The 21,944-nt window shown below is 42.0% G+C and overlaps 1 protein-coding gene across 1 annotated transcript in view; it reads left to right on the forward strand.

Annotated features, from left to right (window-relative positions):
• The window catches only part of cntnap5a (contactin associated protein family member 5a), a 102,272-nt gene that overhangs the window by 40,593 nt on the left and 39,735 nt on the right, over positions 1 to 21,944 (forward strand). Inside the window, exons 4-6 of the mRNA XM_056251918.1 lie at positions 13,367 to 13,514; positions 18,135 to 18,338; positions 19,006 to 19,190. Of these exons, the coding sequence (XP_056107893.1) occupies positions 13,367 to 13,514; positions 18,135 to 18,338; positions 19,006 to 19,190 (537 nt within the window). The remainder of the gene's footprint in view (positions 1 to 13,366; positions 13,515 to 18,134; positions 18,339 to 19,005; positions 19,191 to 21,944) is intronic.

Genomic DNA, 21,944 nt, shown 5'->3' on the forward strand with positions numbered 1-21,944 from the left:
TGATTGTTGTCTTTTCAGACCAGTACCAGCTTGCTGAGCAGCGGTGGCTCAAAGCGAGGTGAACTGCAACAACTTAAGGCACGAATGCCCATGCAGTCGGAGGTCGCCCAGGCCTCCGTTAAAGCAAGCCCTTTGTACATGGCCCCTCAGTCGGTGAGGGTTTGGCAGCAGGCTGGGGTGAACTGTTGTCACAGGGCGTGCTGCTCAGCCACGGTCACCTCGGGACTCGATCATGAAGCTAGAGCTGAAGTGGTCTTCATATGGAGGAAGCCAAGCAGCTGCGTCTGCCATATGCCCTAGGAGCCTCTGAAAGTTCTTTCAGTGGGACCCTTTCTCATTTCTACATAGCACCAGGCGAACACACTCTCTTCTTGAAGAGACCAGTTGGACCGAGTCCTTCTCCAAACTGAAAAAGAGATACTCAGCCCGTGAGTGAGATTGCTCTCTCCCAGTTGACCTGAGGACCCAACTGGCTATGGAGCACTAGAAGGGTAGGACTCTGTACTGATACTTCAAACCCTCACACGCAACACACAGGATGGCCTGTGGTGCGGAAGGTAGAGATCTGAAGTACTTGTCATTCAGGTCAGATGCTGCATACCAACTTGGGCTAAGATGGTCACGACCCACCACATACTAGGTACCATGAAGAAGTAGGTCTGGACAACTGGCCTTCATATCGGCTAGAGGGAGCGGCTATATCAAGTCCTTCGCCAGTAGGACTTAGATATGCACGCACAAGACAGGAGCACTGCTCAACACTAGGTGTGATGAATATCACTCAGTTTTCAGGAGCACGTCGGCTCAACACGTAGTGTGTTGACTATCACTGATTTGAGCGGAGCCGAACGATAGCCGAGTCTGATGGTCACAGTCTGGTCTGAACCGGTTGGAAGCTCTTTCTGCTTCTACGAACCAGGCACAGGCCCAGAAAACCACAGACGTACCGAGGTGGGGCAGCAAAGTGGAGAACAGTGGTGTTGGTGTGCAGTAGGGGTGGGCGATATGAGCAAAAATTCATATCACAATATTTTTCACTGTCCTGACGATATCGATATTATATTGTGATATGAGAAAAACAATTGGTTATCACATTTTACTACACCTTAGTTAAATTACAGGCAAAATATGTATTTAACCCTATAACTAGAAAAAGGTGAGGGATTTAATTGGACATAGACCTGACAAATCTTTTTTTATTGTAAAATTGTTTTTCTCAAAAAGTGCAAACGTGCAACATGAAAAAAAAAACGTGCCTGAATTCACTTATGTCTTTACACTTTTTATTTTGGTAGTTCGTAAGACGAGTAACACTGGAGTTTGGTTTATTGAATAAGTTATAATCAATAAATATGAAATGGTGTGATTTCAGAGAGGTTTGACACTTAGGCCTATTGAAGACAACATTACGGAGCCCCTAAAGGGACGTGGTGGGAAAAATTTTAGGATGGGAGATTTTTTTTTTTTCAAATCTTTTGCGTTCCCTCGCAAAACTTTTGCGTTCCCTCGCAAAGATATTTGCGTTCCCACGCAAAACCTGTTGGCAGCTCGGACAGACACTACCTGTTTAATGTCCCGCTGGCAGTGTTTCAGAGCTCCATACGTTAATGGAGCGTTTCATAGTGTTTGAACTTGGACTCAAATATAAAGAAATGCGGTCAGTGCTTAACTCTAGGAGTTCAGTGAAGTTGGCAATATTCACATAGGCTATTCGAACTTCCCGGATCAATATGCTTGAGCTAAACGTTGTTAAAACACAAACGACACCTATTTACAATCACAGTAACCTAGACAACGAGCTACAACCCAATTCTCCTCAAAACGAGCTTTATTATATAGGCTAAATGGATCTCTATGAGCAGGCGGCTGAGAGACAAGTCCGAAGGGACCATCTGCAAAGTGCAATATAACCCAAAAAACGACTACAGCATCAACTCAGTCAAAAATATAAAAAATAGTCATTAACTTCAATGTTACAAACCACCCAATTCAGTTTACACATCAATGGTAAACCCACTGGTCATACTGCACTGCTTCTGCACATTTTATATTATAAAAAAAAAAAAAAAACAGTAACTTCACTGTAACACACCAAATTTAGTTCACACATCACTGCTATAATGTTGGTTATACAACACTTAGTTTGGGAAGTAATTGCATATAAAAAAATAAGTAGGCCTATTCTTTACACAAATTATATTGGTACTGTACGCAGCTAACATAATAGTTACAACCATAGCTTTTGCATTATATTTGCTTACTTTATTTGATGGCATTACACTGTATAACCGTGTGAATTTACTGAATATTTTTTCTAAAAAGGGTAAAGTTATTGGAACTGAATTTGGTGACAGTAGCCTACAGTGTATCACAGTGAAGCCATTGAATATGTTAAATAATATAAAATGTGCAGAAGGGTTTTGGGATTTGCACTTTGCAGACGGTCCCTTATTCGGATTGTCTCTCAATCGGCCGGTTAAAGACAAATTTATATTATAAAGCTTGTTTTGAGGAGAATTGGGTTGTAGCTCATTGTGGTTTACTGTGATTGTAAATAGGTGTCGTCTGTGTTTTAACAACGTTTAGCTCAAGAATATTGATCCGGGAAGTTCGAATAGCCATATGTGTAGACGGGCTGTATTGCCAACTTCACTGAACACCTTGAGTTAAGCACTGACCGCATTTCTTTATATTTGAGTCCAAGTTCAAACACTATGAAACGCTCCATTAACGTATGGAGCTCTGAAACACTGCCAGCGGGACATTAAACAGGAAGTGTCTGTCCGAGCTGCCAACAGGTTTTGCGTGGGAACGCAAATAACTTTGCGAGGGAACGCAAACATTTTTGCGTGGGAACGCAAATATCTTTGCGAGGGAACGCAAAAGTTTTGCTAGGGAACGCAAAGTTTCTCGGGGAAACGCAAAAGTTTTGCGAGGGAACGCAAAAGATTTGAAAAAAAAAAAAATTCTCCCATCCTAATTTTTTTTACACCACCACGTCCCTTTAGGGGATCCGTAAACTTCCATGCCTCTTATAGCGTTGAGTAATTATATATGACTATGTACCAGTAATGCTCGGACACACTCGCTGTCGCTCGCGGAGTTCGCTTCGCTTTTGTCCGGTCCGGTGTGTGTGTGTGTATTTTTGAACTAGGTATGATCCATTGCACTAAACATAAAACACAGCCCATTCTTTCTTTCAGCCGCTTATTTGTAAGGAAATATTTGCTATTTTTTATCTTGAAAATATTAGTTCCCTTTCGAGGGAACTCGCGATGCGTCATCGACGCTTTGGGAATGCCCCCAGCGTGAATGCGTCTGAGCATCAATGTCAACTAGTCCAATGGAAAGAATGAGCGTCACGGGCGGGTGACGTCATGACCAGGAAGGGATAAAAGCACATCCGGTGCAAACCGGCATTAGCTTCTGTGTCTCAGCAAGCGATCTGTGTTACTCTGTCTCTGTTTATTTATTGTTGTCTGTTGCATTTATATTGGAAGAGTTATGGCGAAACAAATGTACAAGCAGTGTGCTTCTCCCTGCCCGCGTTATTTAACGGGTGGGGACACACACGAGCTTTGTGTTATTTGTTTGGGAGTGGAGCATGCGGTCTCAGCCTTCGAGGTGGCTGAGTGCCAGCATTGTGAGATGCTTCCGCTTCGCATGCTCCGCTCTCGCCTGTCACTCTTTGACGAGAGTGGTCAGGTTCGCGATCCTCAGGGTGCAGGACCCGCTGTTGCCGAGGCAGCACGGAGAATGCATTCCTGGGGATCGCAAAAGGATCTTTCGGAGGGGTTGGAGACGGGTCCGAGGGCCTTTTCTCCTTCCTTACCCGGAGGATCCAGTGCTCTCCCCCCGGTGTCGGAAGCCCGCTCTGCGGCTTCTTCCGCCCGGGGAGAGAGCCCTCCATTACTTCATTGTTCTTCCTCTGAGGAGGTTGATATGATGAGTATGGAGAGTTTAAGCACACACACTGGGGAAAGAGATTCGCCACCTGTTTCCCCAGCATATGAGGAGCTGGTGGATGTGATGTCTAGGGCTGTAGAGAAATTAAATATTGAATGGCCAGCTGAGAAAAGGGGCGCTCGTCCCAAAAGTAAATTAGATGAGCGCGCGCTTTCTTCAGCTACATCATCTCCACCACGAGGCCTTCCCTTTTTTCCTGATTTACATGAGTTATCTAGATCATGGGATAAACCGTACTCATCACGACTTTTCAGCCCTCAAGTTCATTTATATTCAGGTATAAGAGGGCTGAAAGAGTACGGTTATGAGGCGATGCCCCAGGCTGAACAGACGCTCGCGAGCTATTTATCACCTGGCCCAGCATCGTTTCTGAAGGCCTCAGCTTTGCCTACTAGACCACTTAAAGCAACATCGGGTTTAGTGAGCAAAGCCTCTACGGCAGCAGGTCAGGCTGGAGCATGTCTGCACACTATGGCGGTGCTCCAGGCTTACCAGGCTGATTTGCTGGGGGATCTGGATAAAAGTGAGGGAGTTGGTCCTGACGAAGTTCGAGAACTTCGTCGGGCCACCGATCTGTCTCTCAGAGCTACAAAGGAGACCGCTAGAGCAATTGGGCGGTCTATGGCAGCCCTTGTAGCTACTGAGACACCTTTGGTTAAATCTGGCCGAAGTAAGAGAAAAATATCTTTTTTATTGGATGCTCCGCTTGAGCCTTCTGGTCTCTTCGGCGACGAAGTTAATGCGGTCGTCGAGAGATTTCAAGAGTCAAAGCAGCAAGCAGAGGCATTTAAGAAGTTTCTCCCTTGCCGTGTCCAGCCCCCTGGGGCTGCTGGGAGTGAGCAGCCCCAGCCGTCGAGCTCCTCATATCGTGCGCAACAAAAAGAGTGTTTCGCACCTCCACATAAACACTGGAAACAGGCGCAACACTCTCAGTCGAAGTCTTCTAAGTCAAAGCCGGATCTGAGGACCGTTCTTCAGGCGAAGAAGACTTCGGCTCATAAAAAGAGGTCCTGACGTCAATGGCGTCAGACCTGTGAGGACGGCCCCGACCGAAGTGGAGCGGTGTACACCTCAGAATACGGTGCCCGTTCCACTTCGGGATCCTCACGGGACCGTTCTGCCAACCCCGTCACCCTTGGTGCTTCGAGGCGCAGCGGTCTCCAGCGAGTCGCTGATGCTATGCTGCGGCACTGCATCGGTTTCGCGCCCTCTGAGGGGGGTTTTAGAGTAGCCAGTTCAGGTAGTTCCTGCCATTATGTTTCAGGCTCCAGAACTGGCTGTCTCGTTAACACCAGAGACCAGCCTCGAGAGGCTGGTTCCCTTAGTAGATTTTCTGGCAGCGTGGAAGCTACTGCCAAATATTTCTCGTTTGGGTCCTGCAGATTGTAGAGAAAGGATACAGAATCCAGTTCGGTTCTCGTCCTCCTCGCTACAACGGGGTGTTGCTCACAGTAGTGCATCCCGAGCAGGCTCTGGTAATGGAGCAAAAGGTAAAGGTCCTGTTAGCAAAGGAAGCTATAGAACAGGTGTACTCACCCGACAGAGAGTCGGGTTTTTACAGCCGTTATTTCATTGTTCCGAAAAAGGATGGAGGGTTGCGTCCCATTTTAGATCTTCGTCTGTTGAATCGTTCAGTACAGAAACTCAAGTTCAAGATGCTGACACTCAAAGAGATCGTGACTCAAATCAGATCCGAGGACTGGTTTGTCACGATAGATCTGAAGGACGCTTACTTCTATGTCTCCATCCTCCCTCAGCACAGGAAGTTCCTAAGGTTTTCTTTCGGGGGCAAAGAATACCAGTATCGGGTACTTCCTTTCGGTCTAGCTCTATCACCCCGCACGTTCACGAAATGCGTAGATGCAGCTTTAGCCCCGCTCAGGCTTCAGGGCATACGTATTCTGAACTACATCGACGACTGGCTGATTCTAGCGGAATCAGAGCAGTTGGCGGTTCGGCACCGAGGTGTCGTTCTCGCTCATATGCAGATGTTGGGGTTGAGGCTCAATGCCAAGAAGAGTGTTCTTTCTCCAGTACTGAGAACCACTTTCCTTGGTGTGGTATGGGATTCAGTGACGATGCGGGCCACTCTATCGCCCGTTCGTGTAGCTGTTATCCTGGCAGCCACAGAAGAGCTGAGGCTAGGCCAGTCACGCACTGTAAAACAGTTCGAGAGACTGTTGGGTCTCTTGGCAGCAGCGTCCAACGTGATACCTTTTGGCCTGCTGTACATGAGACCTTTGCAGTGGTGGCTCAGGACCAGAGGGTTCTCCCCGAGGGGAAACCCACTTCGTATGATCAAGATCACGCGGCGGTGCTTTCGTGCCTTGGTTATATGGAGGAAACACTGGTTCTTAACCCAGGGTCCGGTGTTGGGAGCTCTTTGCCATCGAGTTGCGATCTCGACAGATGCTTCCCTCACCGGCTGGGGAGCGGTAATGGAAGGCCGCTCGGTTCAGGGTCGGTGGAGGGGTCATCATCTTTCTTGGCACATAAATTGCCTGGAGATGATGGCTGTCTTCAATGCGTTGAAGCAATTCCTCCCAGACCTGAGGGGCCATCATGTGCTTGTCCGTACAGACAACACATCGGTGGTCTCTTATCTGAACCGTCAGGGGGGTCTGCGGTCGCGTCCGCTTTGCAAGCTGGCGCACCAGATCCTCCTGTGGTCTCTGGGGAAGGTACTCTCCCTGAGGGCAGTGTATATTCCTGGGGACCAGAATATTGGGGCAGACATCCTGTCGAGGCAGGAGCTGAGGCCAGGGGACTGGAGAGTCCACCCTGAGGCGGTGGAGAAAATTTGGGAGTTTTACGGCCAAGCAGAGGTGGATCTGTTTGCGTCTCAGCATACGACGCACTGTCCACTTTGGTTCTCCCTTACTCACCCAGCCCCCCTGGGGCTGAATGCTATGGAGCAGACGTGGCCGAGGCTACGTCTGTACGCATTTCCCCCTGTTGCTCTGCTCCCAGGAGTTCTGGAGCGAGTCCGCCAGTACGGAATAAGCCTACTGCTAGTAGCACCACGCTGGCTGAGTCGGATCTGGTTTGCGGACCTGATCCATCTCTTAGACGGTCCTCCCTTGGAGATCCCGATCAGGAGAGACCTTCTGTCTCAGGCCGGGGGCACAATATTTCACCCCCGACCAGAGATTTGGAACCTGTGGGTTTGGCCTCTGAGGGGGCCCAACTCATAGAGAGTGGTCTCTCAACTGAGGTTGTTGAGACCATTCTAAGCTCCAGAGCTCCAGCTACTAGGAAACTACACTCACCGGCCACTTTATTAGGTACACCTGTCCAACTGCTCGTTAACACTTAATTTCTAAGCAGCCAATCACATGGCGGCAACTCAGTGCATTTAGGCATGTAGACATGGTCAAGACAATCTCCTGCAGTTCAAACCGAGCATCAGTATGGGGAAGAAAGGTGATTTGAGTGACTTTGAACGTGGCATGATTGTTGGTGCCAGAAGGGCTGGTCTGAGTATTTCAGAAACTGCTAATCTACTGGGATTTTCACGCACAACCATCTCTAGGGTTTACAGAGAATGGTCCGAAAAAGAAAAAACATCCAGTGAGCGGCAGTTCTGTGGGCGGAAATGCCTTGTTGATGCCAGAGGTCAGAGGAGAATGGCCAGACTGGTTCGAGCTGATAGAAGGGCAACAGTGACTGAAATAACCACTCGTTACAACCGAGGTATGCAGCAAAGCATTTGTGAAGCCACAACACGCACAACCTTGAGGCGGATGGGCTACAACAGCAGAAGACTCCACCGGGTACCACTCATCTCCACTACAAATAGGAAAAAGAGGCTACAATTTGCAAGAGCTCACCAAAATTGAACAGTTGAAGACTGGAAAAATGTTGCCTGGTCTGATGAGTCTCGATTTCTGTTGAGACATTCAGATGTTAGAGTCAGAATTTGGCGTAAACAGAATGAGAACATGGAACCATCATGCCTTGTTACCACTGTGCAGGCTGGTGGTGGTGGTGTAATGGTGTGGGGGATGTTTTCCTGGCACACTTTAGGCCCCTTAGTGCCAATTGGGCATCGTTTAAATGCCACGGCCTACCTGAGCATTGTTTCTGACCATGTCCATCCCTTTATGGCCACCATGTACCCATCCTCTGATGGCTACTTCCACCATGTCACAAAGCTCTAATCATTTCAAATTGGTTTCTTGAACATGACAATGAGTTCACTGTACTAAAATGGCCTCCACAGTCACCAGATCTCAACCTAATAGAGCATCTTTGGGATGTGGTGGAACGGGAGATTCGCATCATGGATGTGCAGCCGACAAATCTGCGGCAACTGTGTGATGCCATCATGTCAATATGGACCAAACTCCCTGAGGAATGCTTCCAGCACCTTGTTGAATCTATGCCACGAAGAATTGAGGCAGTTCTGAAGGCAAAAGGGGGTCCAACCCGTTCCTAGCATGGGGTACCTAATAAAGTGGCCGGTGAGTGTATATGCGCTGAAATGGAAAGTTTTTTTCTGTATGGTGTCACCGACATCAGTGGGATCCGGTTAACTGTTCTGTGAACACAGTACTCGAGTTCTTGCAGGAGCGCTTTACGTCAGGTTTAAGTCCTTCCACACTTAAGGTTTACGTGGCGGCCATTGCGGCTTACCACGCCCTGGTGGGGGGTACATCGTTGGGTCGAGACCCCCTGATTACACGTTTCCTTCGTGGCACATTGAGGCTGAGGCCTGCAACTCGCACTAGGGTGCCAGCTTGGGATTTGGCAATAGTACTAGAAGGCCTGTCTAGGGCTCCATTCGAGCCCTTAGATTCGGTTTCAGAGAAATTTCTTACCCTTATCTTTCTGCTAGCTATTTCGTCCCTTAAGAGAGTTGGAGACCTTCAGGCCCTTTCGGTTTCCCCCACTTGCCTTGAGTTTGCACCGGGGATGGTCAAGGCATTCTTATATCCGAAACAGGGATACGTCCCTAAGGTGCCGACCTTGATTCCGAGGCCTATTGTGCTGCAGGCTTTCTGTCCTCCTCCTTTTACATCTGCGGACCAGGAAAGGCTGAACCTCTTGTGTCCAGTGCGAGCACTGGATACTTATGTTCATCGGACATCGTCAATGAGGAAGTCCGACCAGTTATTTATTTGCTTTGGATCACCTAAGAAGGGTCTTCCTGCTTCTAAACAGACGGTTAGTAAGTGGATAGTTGAGGCTATTTCACTTGCATACGAGTACTCTGACCAGCCGTGTCCTTTGGTGGTCAGAGCTCACTCTACGAGGTGTATGGTGGCCTCTAAAGCCTTACGTCTTGAAGAGAAACTCCAAATAATATGTGATGCGGCAGGCTGGTCCTCACCGCTCGCATTCGTCAGGTTTTACAGTTTGGACCTGGATGCTGCCCCAGGTTCTCAGGTGCTTAGTGCTTAGTTCCAACAGACTGACACTCAGGTACTTGGAATTCTGGCGTTTTGGGTATTCTCGTTCCCAAAGCGTCGATGACGCATCGCGAGTTCCCTCGAAAGGGAACGTCTCAGGTTACAACTGTAACCATAGTTCCCTGAGAAAGGGAACGAGACGATGCGTCACCCTGCCATACTTCCTGCATCCCTGTGATCGGCTTGCTTCGACATTTTTGAAGCTAATGCCGGTTTGCACCGGATGTGCTTTTATCCCTTCCTGGTCATGACGTCACCCGCCCGTGACGCTCATTCTTTCCATTGGACTAGTTGACATTGATGCTCAGACGCATTCACACTGGGGGCGTTCCCAAAGCGTCGATGATGCATCGTCTCGTTCCCTTTCTCAGGGAACTATGGTTACAGTCGTAACCTGAGACGTTCTGTCAATATAGTGCATTTAAGTTATTTTTTTAAATGCATATTTAATCATGCCCCTTATCCATGTGTAAAAAGGGAAATTAATTAAATTTAAAAAAAAATAATTAGGGAAATTAAACACATTTGACTTTGTCACTTTTTGTAATGTGTTCAATGCATTTATATGCAACAAGAAAATAATGTCTTGTATCTTCATTTAAGACTTTTATCTGCAAAAGATTAATACTGTATGCTAATACTGTAATAGTGATTATTTGTTTAATTAATCTGCATATTGTGTAATTTTTAATTTATTGACAGCCCTAAAAACCGCATAGTTTTTGCATGTCCGTTCATCTTCATTTGGTTCCCATGTGCTAACTAACTCATTTCTTTATTATCTCTTTCTCTCCCTCCATTTCACATCCATACCTCCCAGGTCTCACATTACACGGCGGCTTGAGTAGCCCCATAAGCAATCGATAGGAAGGCCCATGGTTTCGTCAGATTAGCTTGCTTAAAGCATGAGCCTGCTTGCCCATTTGGGTCCCATAAAGTGTAATTGATGTAAAAGTCTGCAACTCATTTAGCCGTAACGGGCCAGAATCAGAATCGCAGTAGAAGTGTTCTAAAAATCACCTCAGGTGTGAGTTTCTCACTTGGCTAGCAACACACCTACAGCTCTCAGACAATGATGAAATCGTCACTTGCCAGGCCTTCGGATCCCTTTAGATATTTTGTCTGTTTTCTGCTCTGCTGAACGACTGTAAATAAAACATTTATGATGTTTTTGCAGGCACAGGAAATGCACATTGGTGACAGTGAGAGAGGAAAGCAGGAAAAGAAGAGACTCTTTGTCTATTGTCTGGGGACATTTTTGCTGTCTTAGCTCTCGTTTAAACACAGCCACAGAGGCACTGAGGTGCTGTCTATTTCTGACACTCTCGGGCCCTTGCTTCTCCGGGGACTGAGTGTAATTCTGGTTTAGACGGGGTCAGTGGAAGCCCGATCAACACTTGGGCAGCTCAGAAACCGCTTCTTGTTGATGAAAAGTGAAATTAAATCTTTTAGCATTAATTTGATAGTGTTATTTAAGGATTATTTTATACTATTATAGTTTATTTATATTTTGAAGTAGCTATTTTCTGTTTTCATTTTAATTTTACCTTAATTTTTTAGTTATTTTCGTGCTTTTTCTATTCTAGTTTTTATTTACATTGAGTCATATTATTGATTCAACTTATAACTATTAGATGAAAACTGAAATCAGTTTATTTAATTTCAGCTTTATTTTTATTTCAGTTATGTTTTAGTTAATGATAATAACCCTGGTTTGCTATTGAAATCTGTCCTTCATTAGAGACCTACACTGTACAGTAGCAAGCACCAACAAGCAGTTTCCTGCCAGATAGCAAATATAAAACCCACCTCAATTGAGCTCATCTTGTGCTGGCTTTTCTTTCTGATGTGGATTCACCACTGGGTTTAAGGAAACGATGACTGGTGAATCACATGAGAATGTAACCGTTGCAGACGTAACAGGGCTGATGAAACGGTCCGTGGAGAGTCCGTGATAACGCCAGCAGTGCATGGGGGGTTAATGAATGAGGAGGATGTCTAGCAGGAGTCGATACAGGAATAGAGTTAATGAAGTGTAGAGAGGAGCTGTTTACGTGGGCAGCCTGTAACCTGGGCATCTCCCCGGATCCGATGGGAGCTCCGCTGTGCCCTTGGGCTGAGGTGAGCTGATAGGTAATTGGATGAATGTATTGTTGTTTTCTTTTTTCTCTCAGAGGGGGAAAGAGAGAGAGGAAGAAGCAGGCAGGGACAGGATGTTGTCGTCATTGAGTGCTCAAATGAGTGTCGATGAGGAGCTGATGATGTAATGACAAAAGTTGATGTTGATGCGTTTAATAATGGAAAACAATATGTAAACTGCTTTACAAAGGAAAAAGAAATTATATCTTGAAGTCTTGAACTGTTTGATTTGAATCAGAGTATCTTTGTATAGTCAATGAAAAAAAAAAAAAAACAGAAGGCTTTTCAGAAAATGTGCCCTCTTTAATAAAAATAACTTCCCCTGCCTCTTGGCGTGAGGGTGGGACAACCTGTCACTCAAATGAGATCAGTTATAGCAAACCACAACCATCCAGTCAATTCCCAATGAACAAAATCAAGCATTTCTTCTTCCGAGTCTGTCTCCAAGCAAAACAAAACGGCACCTTTAAAGTCACTAACGTGAGATTGCTGTTTTTGCTGGCATCATAACAGCATTTGTGGGCTGCAAGTGTCTCACCAGGGGAGGTGAAGATATTGTTGATGTTATTTATCTCAAAGAGACATGGAAAAGTCTATCTTTGAAAAAAGCTGACGTCTTCTCTTGGTGATTCATCCGTAAATGTGATGTTTTGGTCATCGGTTCTTATGTTCCATAAAAGTCTCAACTGTGAAGTGAGTCAGACACAAATTACTGTCAAATTATGTGTGCTAGCAGATGAAAACTAGGTGACATAAAAAATACTGCTCTTTGGATTGAATTGGATTTTTGCATTCATAAATGGCATCAACCTGCATGTTATAAATTATTATAAGGCACTTTCCATAAATATGGTATAAAATAAGACATGGAAATGTGATGTTTCTTTTGTTTGTTTTTACTTAATTGTATATAGCTTAAACCCTTGATTTGTGTGATTTTTATTTTAAAATAAATGGACAATTTAACAATGGGTAGCATAGCATTATAAACTTTAATAATTTAATTTTGCATCACCGTTCGGTGCATACAGTCAGACGACGAATTCAGTCAGCCACAGGCAATCCACACTCCAATCCAAAAGGGGGCGCGCGCAGTAATGCAACACTGTTTGAAGTACAGACGATTTATGCATATATATATGCCTACATCTTATCTCTCAAACAGTGTTTTACATGTGGAAAGACATCAATAAAACATCTTGAGAATAATATCTCATGTAGCATTACATTTACCTCAGGCAAGTCAATTAGTGTCCACAGCTTGAACTCTGGAGGGGATCCTTTCACTATTAGCTTATATATTCATTATATTTACTTTAATGTCTTAATTATTTTAAATAAATTTGTCATGAAAACAAGTTGTGACAGTAACTGTAAATGATTATATTTCAAAAATGAATTTAGAAAAGTGAAGTTTCTGTGCAATTTTATGTGCAAGTTGTTGGTTTTTTTTTAGTGTTGATTGTTAAATCTATCTACAATTAAATAAATTATAAATTAATTATAATTGAATTTATTTAAAGAGAGATACACAATTTGTTCAATAAACCACTGTTTAATAAAAAAAGAAAAAAGAAGCAATTTGGGTTTAGTTTACTCCCCTCTGCTGTATCGAACCTGTACCAAACCGTCACTTCAATACTGAGGTTCGTACCGAACCTTCATGTTTGTGTACCGTTACACCCCATATATATATATATATATATATATATATATGTATGTATGTGTGGGTAATACTTCTCACAACAAAAATCATGAGATTTAGATTTAATGCTTCAAAAACTACTGGAACTCCAAAGTGTACCATATTCATAGAAAGTGAAAACCTTCTCCTTTTTTTCTATTTCCAGAGGATTGTGGGGAACGTGAATCCAGACAGTGTGGTCCACCATAAACTCAGCCAGTCTATCAGAACCCGGTTCCTCCGCTTCGTTCCTCTGGACTGGAGCCCCAGTGGTCGGGTGGGCATCAGAGTGGCTGTGTACGGCTGTGCTTACCGTGAGTGAGAATATTTAATGTTGAAAATATATATTACAAATGACCAGCAGGCGTTTTACTTTCTGAGACACAGCAGTTACATCTATTGCATTCGATTTTAAGGGTACGCAGTATTTCTGTGCTTAGCATTAAAGTTGGAGTTTAGATGTAGGTTTCCATATTATTCAGTTAATATTTCACATTATTTCTTAAGAGTTGAAAATGAAAGAGTAGAAAAGTGTTGCAGAATTAGTTTAAAGAAGCATCCTAGATCCGATAGCAGTTCACACTGCACATTTCCGCAGTCTTGGTAGCAGGGGTAATAAAATAGTTGTGGCACAGTATATAAGGTGATAACATTACCCATAATTCTTGCTGCAGATCTTCATATGACTTCTGTCCTTTTCCAGTCACACAGTATTTTTTACAGGTGTTAAGGTGACACAGATAATTCATTGCATGACAGCAGCAGTTTCACTTTTCTCCTTTAAATGAAGGTCGTTTGATGACTTTCTTTGATAATACTTTTCCAAAATACTTTTCCAAAACCGAACAAAGATGTCTACATATCAGACACTTTTCCAGTCAGGCTGTGTTAGGTAGATAAATAAAAGAAATGTGCCTTTTAATGATACCGAGATCCACAAAATGGATCAATTGTTGAATTAGACATTTATAAAAAGGTTCCTCATTATTCTGTGGCATGATCCGTGTATTAAACTCGGATGAATGTGTGCTTTGCAGATAAATGTTCAGCTGTCTCGGCTAATCAATCACAGACACTTAAAGATTTCACATGTGAATCCCATGACAAATCTGAACATAGAGTTTCGATATAATGAATCTATGAGCACTAGTCTGACTATGTACACTGGATTTTGATTGTTGAATATAACCTTGAAAGAAGAGCATAAATGTTCTTTTAATTATACATGATTTGACGGCTAGTGCTCACTGGAAGTGCGGTGATTGCACCTAACAGCTCAGATTAACTTGAGCCACATATCACATAATGCTAATCAGCCGACTGCTGTGACAGTTGTGAACTCAAGCTGAACCTGAGAATGGTGCTATAGTAGATAAGTGTCATTATCACGACTGCAAGATTGCTATGCCCAGATCACGTACCTCATAGCTCACAGTATCCTTATTTCACCAAATGGAGCGGTTGCTTATTATCAAAAATAGGTCATTATATTCAGTGCTGGAAAATATACAGGCTTTCTGCTTTGCTGCACTAATCCGAAAAAGGAGGGAATCATTTTCTATCTATTTTTTTAAACTCGCTCCTTTGTTCGTTTTTCCATAGGCTGCAGGGTTTTGCTTCATGATTGGCATTATACAGTAATGAACTGGAACAGATATAAAGATTTCTGCAGAGCAACTTTGCAAACAAGCATGAAAAAAAGAACATTTTTGTGTTTTGATCCTGAGAATATTTAGACTGTGTTTTGGTGCATCAAAAAGTAAACAAAAAAAAATCAGAAAATTCAAAAGTCATGTTTATAAAAGACAACAAAGAAATAAATGTTTAAACTTCTGTCTTGGAACAATGAGTCACACTGGATGCATTGCTCAAAGGGGTAATAGAGAATTGAGTCATAACAGATGCTTTCCATCAGGTCATATGCCTTTTTGACTATCTCAAGACAAACTTCATTAACTTTCTAAGCAAAGTATGTCATCTGAAAATTGAGAAACATTTCTGTTTACCAGTATGTAATATAGAATATGCAGCATTTGATCTCTTGACCTGTTACGGCATTCAGACACTAGATTTAAACATTAGTGAAACGCTTGATTCGCTGAGTTGATCGTTTGTGCTGTGAGCTGTTTAGCCCCATTAACTTGCTCGATTAAAACTTCAATGGGGAACAGTGCTCCTGTAAGAACTCTACTAATATCTGCAGAAATGTTAGTCATTTTCTTATAGCCGCCCATTTTCTAAGTAGCTCAATTAGAACTTCAGTTCTTGGCTGAAATACACTACATGACTTTTGCCCAGATTTTTGCCCCAATTCAAAGTCAGAGCCAGTCTGCAGAATTTAGGCAGTCGGAGTGGACCGATTTCACAGAAAATTTTGTTGTGTATGATGGGCACAGATTTTATTTTTTAGCTTCAGAATGATTTTATCTGAGGATATATATAATGTTTTTTTAAATATTTTGATCTGATTTTAGAACTAGGATGCACTGATATGTCGGCCACCATATCGGTATCGGCCGATATGTTCATTTTTAATGTTATTGCTATCGGCCCCATACGAAAATTTGGCCGATATATTAAAGCCGATACATTATTATAATGTTATAATGGATTATTTCCTTCAGCTGAGACACTTCAGATGCGCACTGTTCGCCATGATGGTTTTGAATTGCTTGAAATATGATCGGAATCACTTCAGAAAAGGAAAATACAGTTAAGTGCAACATATGCAGCGCAAGGCTGTCATATGAGCTACATAAAATTATAATGACAACATTAAAATTGTGTGCTTGGGACATGGCTTTTGGTTTTGTAATCAGGCTCTCAAAAATTATATAAAAATTTGGATTTAGATTTATCAGCCAATATATCGGGCTTTCAAATATAAGGAGTTATTGTATTGGCACAATTATCATATCGGTGCATACCTTATTTGTCATGTGTCTCCTAGCAACGAGGCACATGTTTCTGCATGAATTTATTGTGTTTGGAACAAGAAGTCTGGGACTGTGTGATCCTTATCCATTTAGTGTATGATGCCCAGTTTTTAAAATTAAAGATAAAAGTGTCTGCTAAATGATTAAATGTAAAATGTAAATTTACAAAGTCGGCCGAGTTATTCAGAAGTTCTGTAGTGTATTCCAGCCTTGGGTTACACAATTTAATTATTGCTTTTATTTTTTATTGTAAATTTGGATTTGAAGTTTGCAAAAATTGTTTAACTGACGCGTTTCTAGCAGCAAATTCAAGGCACATGCAAATCTCTCTTGAATACCAGAAACCTAAAAATAGAGAGTCCTCATCTTTTGTTGTTTCAGGTGGTGTCATCCCTATCACAGCGTTATTAGTTTAGCCAATATCATCTTCTAGTTTCATCATGATTTTTTTAATGTGTAATTTAATATTTAATGTGAAATTAAATGTTAATTTGTTTTTCTGTGTACTGTCATTTTATGTTATTTACATTTTAAAGGGTCATGAAACCCCCCTCTTTCAGCTCAAGTCTAGCTCACAATCTTGTTGAAAAATGCAACTTAAATGGGCGTGGATGGCTGTGAGAAAAAGGGAGGGGAATGGGTGTGGTATGGCACTGCAGGGGAGAGGGGAGGGCGGGATACTGTCATCGGCCAGTGGCCCATGCATATCAACTGTCACTAAAAATCAGTGGTAAAACGTGAGGAAATGCTAGATTTTTTATAGCTGGCAAAGTTAAAGTCTAATGAAATACACTGACATCTTATTTTTGTCCTTTCAAAAGTAACTGAATGCCCTGCTACATAGAATTACGATTACTGTAGGCTAATGTAGGCCAATTTAAAACATATTAATGTACATGTACAATTATAATGTCATTATAAAATATATATTTGTTTATATACACACTATAAATGCATATATTTGAAAATAATTCATTTTAAATTATTATAAAGATATACTGCTCTTGCCTGGGTGAATTGTACTCGCTGAGTTTTAAGTTTAGAGACGTGCTCCAGAAAAAAAGTTTACGGAGACGGAGAGGCAGAAAGCACATCCTGTTTATTTTCTTTATTTTATAAAAGCACACAGTTTTGTTTCGTAGACATTTAACAGTTTATTTTTTGTTTCGTAGACATTTAACAGTTTATTTTTTCATATTTCTTAAGTCTGTATGACCATAAATAACGGAGTATTTTATGTCTATTTTGCTGCTATGTGAAAAAAATCCAGCAATTTAACAAAACTAAGGCAAGTAAAACGGTCAGGGTTACATTTTAGACACACACACACACCTCTGAAGGGATAGAAAAGTCCTCGGGACTTGCTTGGTACCGCATCACTCGCAAGACGCAACTTGGATTGGTGAACAAGGCCGAAGTCTACCATTCTCTAGTTCTCGACGCTCTCTCGCTACAAAAATGCTTGCTACACACACACATAGTTTAGATGTGTCCGTGGTTGATGGCCAACCAACCACCCGCAGCCAGAGTCTAGCCCTGGCAGCATCGCGGGGAAAGATATGCAACGCACTGGAACTTTTCCTCATCTACTGCGCGATATCACAGTTTGACATGTCTGTCATTGGAAAGATCCACGTGGTGTCATGAATAATTAAGAGACAGTGTCTTCTCATAGGATAAGAAAACTCAGTCTCATGAATAATTATGAGACACAGATGAGTCATCAAAGCACTCACAGTGCAAGTCTGCCACGTCACAGCCTGTGACGTGGACACGATGAAGATTTTAAACCCGGAAGACCAAAATAGCGGAAAAAAACTAAAATTTAATTATTTCCCCCCTACTATTAAATCTAACAGATGCTAACATTGTCTTCAATGGTGTTTAACACACATACCTCTGTTAAAACCTCAGAAAATTGGGTTTAGGGTTAGACCCTTTAAGTGCAATGAGATTGTCTACAGTAAGTGTTTCATACAAAATCTCATGTGTCCATAGGGTCGTATGTGGCTGATTTTGATGGCAGAAGCTCTTTGCTCTACCGATTCAACCAGAAGTCTATGAGCACGGTGAAAGATGTTATATCGCTGCGATTTAAGAGTCGACAGGCAGAAGGTGTTTTACTACATGGAGAAGGCCAGCGAGGGGATTATATCACTCTGGAGCTTCATCGTGGCAGGCTGGCCTTGCATCTAAACCTGGGTGAGTTACAGTACTGGGGGAAGCTAGGGTTGAAGTATTATTCATATATTTAACCATATTTACTTTGGAGTGGAGACTATTGTAGTGTTTGTACTGTATTGTAGTTACAAAACAAAAATAATTATGATGGAATTCATGAGAATGTGTTAATAAAGAATATATTAATACATACACTACCTTTCAAAAGGTAGGGATCAGCAAGATATATATATTTTTTTTTAAAGAAATGCATTAAAACATTACGGTACACAAAGTGAAAATAATAATGTTATAAAAGATTTCTATTTCAAATAAATTGTTCTTTTGAACTTTCTAGTCATCATTGAAAAATGTGTCATGGTTTCCACAAAAATATTAAGCAGCACAACTGTTTTCAACATGGCTAATAATAGGAAATGTTACTTAAGCACCAAATCATAATATAAGAGTGATTTCTGAAGGATAATTTAAGACTATGGAGTAATTGAAGGAATAATTCAGGAGTAATGATGCTGAAAATTATTTTGCCATCATAGGAATAAATTACTTCAATAAATTATTTTAAATTCATTATGTTTCACAATATTGCAGTTTTTTCTTTTACCAACCCCAGAGTTGTGAACGGTATGCTAATGACTGGAAGTTATTCATGGCTATTAACATATATGGAAAACCTTCTCATTGGCAGATGACAGCCGGGTGAGATCCAGCAGTGCTCGTATGGTGGTCACCTTAGGAAGTCTCCTGGACGATCTGCACTGGCACTCTGTTCTGATCGAACGCTTTAACAAACAGGTCAACTTCACTTTGGATAGACACACTCAGCACTTTAGGACCAAGGGTGATGGAGACTCTCTAGAGGTCGACTATGAGGTAGGTCTCTGGGACCCCCTATTTTCCTCTTTTTGAAAATGACAAGCCTTTTGAGGTGGTAAATTCTACACCTGTGCAACTTGTCTGGTGTGGTCAAAGTTGTATGCAAGTCTAAAAAGGGGTGCAAGACATTTTGTCAGCTCTTTTTAATGGCCTGTTATACTAAATTCATTTGACCTAGATGTATGTTGATTTTTATATAGCTATAATGAGAGATAAAAGGGTCTCATTTGAAAAAAATAAATAAAATAATATATTTATAAAATACAATATAGTAAAATATAATATTTTCAGTCTTGCACGATCCTTCAGAAATGATTCTGATGTGCTGATTTAGTGCTCACACTAACGCCCGTTTCACACATACTCCGTGTGCAGTGCGTATGCGGTGCATGTTGCGGTGCGTATACGGTACAGGAGCAGCACGCGCTATAGTGCTTTCACATATGCTGCGTTTGCAGTGCGCAACTGATCTGTGGCTGTACCACAAACACATTTGTATTTCAAATCCAGAAGTTATCGACAACTTTTATTTAAGAAAAGTTTTGTCACCAGTGCGATTCTCTTCGTACACATATACACTCTTTAACACTAGAAGTGGCAGAATTCCATAACTACTAGAACTGCCACAAGCGGTCATTTTGACCGTTAGATTGCAATCTCTATATCTTTAATGATAAATAGCTACCCAATTGAGAGATTAATTCATTTATTGTATTAGGATATCTTTTAAAAACAAAACAACACCAAACTGTACATTTAAACAAGTTTAATTATACATTTATAAATAACAATATCATTAGGCTAGCCCGTAATTATCGCATATTCACAACAGATAGGCTATATTCCATATCCATTCAACATAACTCAGAACAAGATAATAACAACTAAAAGTATCTTATTTAGATATTCTTTTGACTGTGAGAGAGACAATGTCACGGTTTATGAATTCGCTGTCTCCTTTCTCGTCTTGTGTGTGTGTGTGCGTGGTCGCTGATCATTGCAGCTGATCAGCACGTCCGCTCTGATCAACGCGCCAGCTGCAACTGATCAGCATTCGACCCTTTTTAGTGTTACTGTTGTCGCCTAGTCTTTGTCAGATCGTTGTGGATTTTTCCTGCGTGTTTGTTCCCTGCCTGTATCCGTTTTCCGTGTGTTATCCCGTGTTCAGCACTCCATGGTTCTACACGCAGCGTCCCTGTGCTGCCAAGGGCTTCATACCGGACATTTACACACCAACTCTCCCAGCATCTGACCAGCTCTCAATAAACATATCTTCTTGAATCTTCTGATTATTTCCTAATAGACAAGGTCAACTGCGAGAAATGTAACAAAAGAATACCGCGAAATTCAGTGCGGTCAATATGACCGTCTATGGCCGAAATAGGTAAATATGTTCATTTGTTTTTTTGCCTTATGTGTAATTTATATTAAAAACATTTTAAATGAAAATACAGACACTTTTAGGAAAAGTCAGGTACCAGCAGGATTTTATTTATTTTTTCAACAAAGTTATTGCAGATATAAAATTCAAAACGGTCAAAATGACCGCCGTGGCCGTTCTAGTTCTAACCCACTTACAGCCACTGAGTTAGAAGCACTGAAATGAAAATTAAGTAATTGAATCATCTGTGGAACGGGCAGGACTCGAAAAACTCCAGCCAATCATTTCCAAGACCACCTAGAATCATTGGACAGTCAGTGCCTCAATCAAACGGTCGTACCATACCCCCCTCCCCCCATACCCCTCGCGCGCGTGTCCCCTTCGTGCGCAAACTCAAAGCTCGTGACCCAGTCACAGTAAGTGCAAGTCGCCCCGGTACAGAGAGAGAGAGAGAGTGCAATCTCCCGCATCTGAGTTTTGCAGATGCATGATTGCGCGTCCATGTTCTTCGAATGGGTGGAGTCAGGGCCAGCGTTGGAGGAAAGAAGGTAGGACCTTTTGAGTTGTGTATTTTCTAAATCTGCCGGCCGTTTTGCAAATCCCATACCCTACCTTTAATAGACGTTTAAACACAATTTAAACAACGTATTAGGTTATTCAATGCATTATTTCTATAAAATATATATTAAGTTGCTCAAGCAGGTAACATTTTATTTAACCATGTACTTATATTAAAATCACAAACATTTTAAATTAAAACTTAAAATTGACAAAAACAGCAGACTCATACCTTTTCTTTTGCATAATTTAAATCTTTATACAATAAATCTTGCATGTCACAAATAACTTGTTTTACCACCTCCACGAATGAGACGAGTGTCGTTCATTATGTCGCCGTGAAGTAAATTGTAGTTTTCCTTGCTTTACCCCGGTCTTAAAGTAAAAAGATGACTGTGAAAAATAGTAGTATTTAATTAAACGCATTTATGGTGAGATTACTACTACATTTTATTTAATTAAATGCATTTATGATTAAATTACTACATTTTCATGTCAATTTGTGTTCTTTTTGACCACGAACTATGCGTTGTCACTTTAATTCAGCGCGTGCAGCACAGCAAAAATAGACTAGGTGCGTAAACGATCTCTGCACTGCTGTATACGCACCGCACCTGGAACGGATCGCCGGACCGCACCCGCGTGCAGTGTGAAAGCTCTAACCTGTTAACATGGGTACGGGAAAAAATACGCACCGCATACGCACTGCAAACGGAGTATGTGTGAAACGGGCGTAACAATAATATTTCTTATCTTATTTCTCAATCTTACTGACCCCAAACATTTGAACAGTAGTGTATATAAAACGCACT

This window comes from Rhinichthys klamathensis, unplaced genomic scaffold (assembly GCF_029890125.1).
Source record: "Rhinichthys klamathensis goyatoka isolate OS25496 unplaced genomic scaffold, OSU_Roscu_1.1 h1tg000090l_1, whole genome shotgun sequence".
NCBI classification, from domain to species: domain Eukaryota; kingdom Metazoa; phylum Chordata; class Actinopteri; order Cypriniformes; family Leuciscidae; genus Rhinichthys; species Rhinichthys klamathensis.